At 41.2% G+C, this 8,470-nt stretch overlaps 1 protein-coding gene across 1 annotated transcript in view; it reads right to left on the bottom strand.

Annotated features, from left to right (window-relative positions):
* Positions 1 to 678: 678 nt before the first annotated feature.
* The window catches only part of hs2st1b (heparan sulfate 2-O-sulfotransferase 1b), a 9,627-nt gene continuing 1,835 nt past the window's right edge, over positions 679 to 8,470 (bottom strand). The window contains exons 2-7 of the mRNA XM_035653950.1: positions 7,235 to 7,473; positions 4,201 to 4,286; positions 3,680 to 3,818; positions 3,473 to 3,570; positions 2,086 to 2,243; positions 679 to 1,918 (exon numbers count right to left, since the gene is read on the bottom strand). Coding sequence (XP_035509843.1) covers positions 1,692 to 1,918; positions 2,086 to 2,243; positions 3,473 to 3,570; positions 3,680 to 3,818; positions 4,201 to 4,286; positions 7,235 to 7,473 — 947 coding nt within the window. The 3' untranslated portion in view covers positions 679 to 1,691. The remainder of the gene's footprint in view (positions 1,919 to 2,085; positions 2,244 to 3,472; positions 3,571 to 3,679; positions 3,819 to 4,200; positions 4,287 to 7,234; positions 7,474 to 8,470) is intronic.

Genomic DNA, 8,470 nt, shown 5'->3' with positions numbered 1-8,470 from the left:
CTGTCGCAATACATTAAACTGAGTTATCTGGAAGCACGTGGGCCAACTGTGCATAAGAGACATGAGATTATTTTGAAAGGTTTCTGTCTCATAAACGTTTGAGGAACATATGTCTCTGATAAAAAAACATATGATGTTAAATATTAATGTCAAAGTCTTATCTGTGTCATCAGGGGTTTTTCTATAATTAAGTGATAGCGATCTGTGAAGCTATAACTGCGCAGTGTTTGGACATGAATAATAATATTCATGCTGAACAAACATCAAACTTCCAGGCAAAGATCTAACAAAAGATGCTATCAAGTTGCACTATGGGAAATGTAGGAACCAGGCATTTTGGAGCATGATCATCTTCATATACAGTCTACATGCTTGATCCATACACAGGACTAAAGTCTCCCTGCCACAGTATGGACCAATTTAGTAAACAAGCAGGTCCTTCACCCTTATGGAAGCACAATTTCCAAAGCTTTAAAAACCAGCTAAAAAAAAAACCCAGAATCCAACAGTGGCGCCATTAAAACTGCCTCACAGTGATAACTAATGCAAGTGACAGTGTTCCAAAGCTGCTTCCAGCTTGTCAGTGTCACCATGAGTAACAAGACACAAACACACACTCGACACAGTCACAGTCAACAACTCTTGGTAGAGAATACAGTGAGAATAAAATGAGCCAAGAAATTTGCAGTCATGTATTTATGTTTAGGTTGTTAATGGGGTAAGTGTGAAACAGAAGAGAAAAGGGAACTGCAGTTCATCAGAATACATACAAAAAAGAAAAAACATGATTGTGGGATCGTTAAACGCAAAAACTCCTAAACGTTGTAATAAAGGCACTATCAGTTCGACCTCCGGCTACATCTCTTTCTGCTGAACATGAAAGCATGAACAAGTCACAGCTCTGGTAAACCCTGTACTCAAAACATTCGATTGATTTTTGATTGGTACTTTTCTCCAGCTGTGGTCCTTTCACTGGCTGAAACAGCGGCTATCAGTTGGATCAAAGATGCACAGCACTATCCCTGTCATAAAATACTGATGCGATGTGTTAAACGTCTAAAAAACATCTCAGCGGGGTAAAAAATTACTAGTCACGCACCAAAGGATGCTACGGTCCAATCTATTTTCTTTTGCTACCATTTGGTCCAAAAACATGTTCACTGCATGTTAATACAGTATGTACAAATGCAGCTCTGATCTGTTTGTTCTGTAACAGTTTTATCTTCTGTAACTATGTAAACAAGAATTTGGGCACCAAAAACCTAGTGTATGTATAATACAAGCTGGACATCTGTCTCAGCTGAATCCCTTTGTCTAACCTGTCAGGAGACAGAAAAACACATTTAAATATGCTTTCAAACTAAGCCAAACACAGAATGTTGGAAAATCACAGGCTGCTTGTGTTTGGGTTGTGAGATGTATCACTATTTCACCCTGCTCTGGGCTGGAATTCTTTCTCACAGTTCAGACCGATGCTTGTTTTCTCAACAGCTGCACCAGCAATAAAAAATTAGACACATTCTTCGTAGAAATTCCATCTGAAAGGGATTTTCTGTACTGTAGAGGTCAAAATTCTCAGAAAAAGCATTCAAGCGATCACCAGCATCACTCGGTGAACCTGTGTCTTTTCCTCCCAGTGTAAATGACTTCTAAGTCCCTGCGCAGCCTGTGTCCCTTTCCTGGCTTCCCTTTTAGTTCACTTTGGGATAGATCTTTTCATAGAAGAAGCTCTGAGCCAGGATATAAAGTTCTCCATCCTTTTCCCTGACAGCGTGGGCACGCACAAACTGAAACTGTTCGAGTGCAAACTCATAAAACTCATTTTCAATTTTCCAGATGTGGGACTGCTGCAGCTTGGCTATTGTCTCTTTGGTGGGGGGCTTCTTTTCGGTGGTCTTTCGCAGATGGGACTTCTTTCCTGGAGGAACATAAGAAGATTTAATGAGTGTCAGTCTAGACAAGGCAGCGTTACTACAGTACAAAGCAGCCCCACAACGAACAGAGCTCACCACAAACAGAGAGAACATGAAATGAAAATGTAGAGTAGGAAAGCCGACAATGGGGTGATGTGTGTTGTGTTGGTACCTGTTTTGTAGAGCTCTGTGGCCCCCTTGAAGAAGCGTGGCAGTGCTGCCTCCAGGATCATGATGAAGTCCTCCAGCTCTTCAGTCACTCCAACTAGCAGGTATTCATTCACCAGGTTGTACTTGGCCTGTTCCAGGGCCCATCTGCTGCCTGCATTCCTGCACACAAACCAGCACAGAAAATATCAGTAAATCTGAGATCAATCGGTTGCTGTTTCTGCTGTGTTGGCCCTAACGTAGACTCATTCAATGATTTGCTTCTGATGTTACATGTCCCAAGTTTCACTATGTGCTGTAGTGCTGACCTATTTGGCGAATATCAATATGGCGAGTTAAACTGTAATTATTTTCTGTTGCAATTAGTTTGAGTTTCTGTGGGGGTCGACATTAAACAAGATTGCACAGAGCATAATCACAATATTATCTTGTTTCTGCAGTTGCTTACTGTTGAGGGCCTTTACTACAGGTTCCAACTGGTTAGAATAAGATCTTTTTAAGACAATTATGAATTAAATTTAAGATCTATTTTACATCCATACTAGCAAAAAAGTATGAACAATATGAAAGAAAATCGGTCTTGGTTCCATCTCAGTTTCGTTTTGTAGTTTTTACAGCATGATCAAAAGAATCTTTTTCCCAACAACAGCAAAGTTAACTTCATTAATCCAATCCATTTTTTTAAGACCTGTCAAAATCATATTTAAGGGCTAAAACTTCACATTATTGGAAACCCTAACCTTAAAGCTAGCCTCACAGAGTAACAGGAGTTCAGCTCCCAATCAGGACCTTCTCCTGTGTCGTAGGTGAAAAGATGTTATTTTACTGCATCAGTAAGAAATGTCTCCAAATGCCAGACTTCTTTGCTGTTGCTGCTTTAATCTTAATGTGAACTTCATTTGTTGACTGTCTCCATCCTTCTAAAGTGGCGCAAGATAAATCCTGGGAGCCACCAGGATTTATTTTTGGTTGCCCACTCCTGCCCGCAGCAGTGAAAGAAAAAAAAACCCACTCCCTCGAGATTTGCGCTGGGTCCCGATGCAGCTCTCTAGTGCAGTGCTAAATCGGTGGAGTATTCTTCTAAACTGAGAAACTTAAAAGCATTATATGACGCTTGCATTAGTTTAACTAAGAGATGTTGTTTATGAAGATAAAGATCTCTTATGAATAGCGAAAACACACAGCGTTTCTTCTTCTTCTATCTTTGCTAATGTAAATGAAATCAGCCACCTGCTTAAACTTTGACTTGCTGCTGCTTGTTAAGTCGCTGTTAATTGTGCGAGTTATTATTAGAACTGTGGCTCTTCCGATCTGAAAATTGCAAACAATTAATTCCAAACGTTTAGGGGGATTGTGTTGGGCTTGTGATGAGGCAGGTGCGGCCCACTCACCAGCACTCTGAATGGTGGCCGCAGAAGAAGGGGATCTGCAGCCAGAGCTTCTCAGGAGCACAGTCAGACCCCCCGGATGACACACACTCATCAAAGGTCTGAAAGACAACAGAGCCACTCGCTATCATACATTTATGTGCCCACAGACACTGGGCCTTCAAACAAAAGCTTTATTTGAGTAAGACCGATGAGCTCTAAATAAAAGACCTTTTTGTCCCCTTGTTTCCTTCGTCGCAGACCTGGTCTGTAGTCGTCTCCAAAACGTAAGAAGTAGTAGTATGACACCAGGCGCTCTATGGGGTCCCGCACCACATTTATGTACATCGGCCTACCCTTGGCCCCATATCTAGACAAAAAGAAATGGGTTGACATATCTTAAAAGATTTTGTTTGCATTGAGCAGACACATCCAACACAGCAGGAAGCTGCCACACTTCTCCACCTAATTAACAGTGTTTATTGCCGTACAGAATCAGCCTTTCCATCAGTGAATGTGTGGCAGCATCAGGGAGTTAACGGGGTCTCTCTCACTGAGGAACACTTACACCATTAGGATAATTACCTGTGATCAGTGAAATGATAGTGTCAGGGGAGATAAGGACAACAATGCAATTAATCAACACTAAAGCACACGTTAGCAATCAATACATGACCTCCCTTTATCTGCTCTGCTAACTGTTTGTAACTAATCTGGTTATTAATGGTGTTACAGGAAATGAAGGGCTTTACTTTGAGAAGTCCAGATAAGCTACATGGCCGTGGTAGAAGCCGGGCTTCATCTCTCTCCATGAGGTGACATTCCTGACAAAGCGCACCTGTAGCCAAAGATAATGGAAACTAATTATGGAGCAGCAGATGCAAATGGAAAAACACAGCAACAACAAAAAACACACGGACAAGAAGGGAAAATGGCTCGCTTCCCTGATACATTTGTATTTTGTGCTCAAGAGACACTGACTCTTCCCATCTTCACACGGTTTAAAAGGCTGTAGTGAGTGTGTGCAGTGGACATCGTAGGATAGTTTTAGTGAGAATGTATTGTATGGAAATCACATTGGATCGCAAAGCAGAGGCTCCTGCGTTTAGCAGAGGATCTCAATAGTTAACTTTTGCTTCAACCAAAACATAAAAATGTGAATGCTATGCCCTGTGTTTCTTCATACCAATGTAGCAAATGACACACTATGATCAAATGTGTTATTGGGCTTAAAAAAGAAGTCTTTGAATTATCATAACACGCAGCTTATCCTACCAACTGTCGGGTTTCAGACAAAACACACACCTAGCTTTAGAATATGAGTGGCCATGTTTCAACAGCTGTGTGATGTCTCATATACGTGTGACTAGAAGAAGAACACATTTCATCAGTTAACATCAAACAGAACCAATTTCCAGCCGTTGCCCTTTGGTTGTGAATAGCCTTCCTACAGACCCGCACACCATCTCCATTTATTACTGTTATCTTTGACACACACTCTGCAGTCCGACAGAGTCAAAATAACACAAAGTCAAACACACTGACCAGTTTTGGCTAAGCTAAATGCTATTATTGGACACACATGTGAATGTTCCTGTAGTAAAATGAGTTGGGCTCTGATGTGCCAGCGCATTGATTCCCCCGTTCCCCTCGTCTCTGTTTTATCCTGTGCAGAGGAGACAGACTGTTTGTGAGATGGAGGGGGGCAGCCTGTTGTGAGATGGCAGACAGGATATTACCTTGGCTCCAGCAGCCAAAAATAACACGAGCACAGCTTTGAGGCATTTACACTGTGTCCTAAGATGTACTGGCAGCTACATAGACGCACCCAGTGTAACAGGCTGTAATATGTGCTGATGCCTCACATTTTTTCTGGAGCTTATAAAACATGCACAGAGTCTATACAGTTACCAGAGAGAGACTATTACCCGACTCAAACAATGTTCTCCTGCTGTGGTTCCCTAGTGTGTGGCTTCTTGAAACTGAAATACTTTATCCAATTAATCAAAAGGCAGGGTCAGTGTTGGGCAAGTTACTGAAAAAGAGTAATCAGTTTCTAGTTACTTCTCTCAAAAGTACCTTATTAATTACTGCTTGTAAAAGTAATTAATTAGTTAAACTTAAGCATTCATTTTAAATGTCTGCTCAAACTCTCTTATTAATGCACACAGCTGTCTATTATTTTAATGTAATTGTGGGACAAGGAAAATCTAGTTACTACTACTCCCAACCACCAGAGGGCAGCAACAACATTTGTACCCGTAAGCTACACTTATTGTCTTTAGCAGAAGACACATATTACACATATTACACATTACATTATACATACAGAGCTTTGCAATAGTAGTGAGTCAAATAATCAGAGGACATTATAATATGATTTTAATTATTAAATAATTATACGAACAGAAGGCAAGCACACATTTCCTGAACTGTGAGGTGACTTTAGATCAGAAAATGAAGGGGATGTGTTCAAATGCGCTGTGCTTTTATATCGTCTTCTGAAATATTAGTGGAATTATGTTAACGTTACTTCATAACACTACTTTACTCCCACACTGCTAATAACTCACTCAACTTCGATTCCTGGGATCTAACCAATGTTTTCTTTGCCATTACACTAATTGGGAAAACGAGCATGCCGAGATGGAGAAACGTTAAATCACTGCTATGAGACGAGAGCAGCCCACCCGGGCACTTGGCCTGGCCTTTGCCCCAAGCCCCCCGTTTAGGTGAAAGCGGTCACTCTAATTTGACTGGTGGCAAATGCAAATTCCGAGGTATTGCCAATTTAATAACATAAAACAAGAATGTGGTATGGCTTTTTAGTTATCCTATCAAAATCCTATGGCCAGCAAAGTCGTTATAAAGACGAAATAAAGAAAGTTGATGAGTGTCCTTTCAGTCTGTCTCCATCAAAGTGGGCGGATGAATCTCATATTTCTGACATGTGACACTGTTTCTGTCATTAAGACACTACATCTTTCTGTTTTGGTCTTCCCTCCATTGTGACGTTACTGTGAACTAATCATATCGCTGTGCCGAAGCGGGAGTGCCGTTTGTGTTTATTAATCGACTTTTTACTACGAGCTGACGTTTCCTACGTTACTTTATGCTGTTTTAGAAGGTTCGTTATTAGAAGGTAGCTCAGCTCAGTTTATGTGCTTATTAAGGCTAAAATACCCTCAGCACCACGCTGTCAAACCAAACTCAAACTTTAAAAGCAGGTGTTTAATTGTTGGGTCATATATTTTCACAATAAAAACTTTACACCTTCTTTCTGATTCTCTTCAATCTGCAGTTAGAATCAGCATGCATGTCATTTACTCAGGAACAGTATTAACTAACCTGTGAAGTTAGCCACAGATGGACACATGCTGAGTGACTGACTGATGGCCTAAAGCCACAGATCTCTTCTTTTACGGTCCTTCTTTCTTTGTATTAAAGGCAGATACATCCCAATGTTTCATGTTACAACCAGTGCAACTCGCAGCAAAGCAAAGCTATTTTTAACTCCAGATTTTCCGTTGTGATGATCAAAGTGCCCACGAGTCATAAGAACAGCACCTGTTGTGCCAGCAGAGCACTCTTCTTCTTTGTTGTATTAAGTACATTATTGTTAATATTATGGCAGAAATGTGCTCATGTGAGAGGTGGTACAAGTTTCTGTCTAGCAGCTTTTATTGGCTGGTACTTTCACTTCAATTCTGACCCTACATCTTTTGAATGATCTTGTTTTAATTTGCACCACTTGCATCTACACACAGCAGTGGCTGATGGTCTCACCTGGTCTTGCAGAGACATGACAGGATTGTTTTTGGTCGTATTGATGTGCAGGACGTGGAAGCGGTTCTTCCCACACAGGTCGTAGGCGATGTTCGTGAAGGACGTGCTGGCCGTCTTGGGCACTCGGTTGTAGATGATGACCATGTCGTCTTTGTCTGCTGGTGGTGACAATTCCCGCCCGGCATCTTCACTGTGACGCTGCTCTACTTCAGCCACCTCGTGTCTGGCAATGGTGCGCTCTGTACGGGCAGAAGAGTATGTTTACCATTAACGATCAGACATGCATGCCTGTGAAAAGCCTGGCACATATAGCTAAGTTTGATTGTTTGCTTGCTTGTTTGTGCCATCCTTTTCTTTAGTGAATCAATACAATCTTCAGTTTATATGATGTTGAACCTGCTGGCTGGATTTTAATGAGACACAAGTTAGTTGGTGCTTGTTATTCTCATTTGGCAGCACGCACAGCAGGTGTGAGGCCACGAACACAACAATGAAGACAAAGGTGCATCAGTTGTATAAATGAACAAGTAGTTTAGAATGTGAAGCCAGCGAGGCTTGTGTTAGCATGCCTTAATTAGGGAAAACAACACAGACCTTCAAAACATCCAAACAAGTAATTAAGCTTTTGATGATAATATTGACAGGAGGCATAATTAAAAGTGTTTTCTCCCTCTTCTTTTCTCCAACACACTGTTAATTAAAACCAATTACAGGAATAGTCTTGGACCGGCTGTGTGTCACTCAATGTGATGCAGGCCTCCTGCTGCCGTGGCAGCTCTTCAGTGTCTGACACCATGAGGAGACAGAAGCCATGTGTCTGCAGGGGGACTGTCAGGCTGCATTCGAAGGCAGATGGATGGTCTCTTGGCCTTTTTAATTTCCCTCTTCTTGAAGACATTATACAGTAAATGTGCAGGTGGTGAGTTACTGCTCACTATCTTATGGTCCAAAATCAAAAATACATATAGTTCTATTTTTCCTATTTTTCCCCTCTTGCAACAAGGTCTGTGGATTATCTTGGGTTCCGTTATATTGCAGCATCATGCTTCTTGTTTTGACACATGCCATGTATCACACAGTAATATATATGCATTGGCACACCTCATACCAGGCAACATTCAGCTTTATTTACTGTACAGTTTCCACAAGGATTAAATCAGTAGAGTGGAGTTCAGGTCCAGTACTCTCATGTCTACACTGACCTTACTTTACACAAGTATGTGTTCAGTCTATTAA

This window comes from Morone saxatilis, unplaced genomic scaffold, assembly GCF_004916995.1.
Source record: "Morone saxatilis isolate NCDOM2014 unplaced genomic scaffold, NCSU_SB_2.0 Contig12, whole genome shotgun sequence".
Taxonomy (NCBI): domain Eukaryota; kingdom Metazoa; phylum Chordata; class Actinopteri; family Moronidae; genus Morone; species Morone saxatilis.
This window is presented reverse-complemented; position numbering and strand designations above follow the sequence as displayed.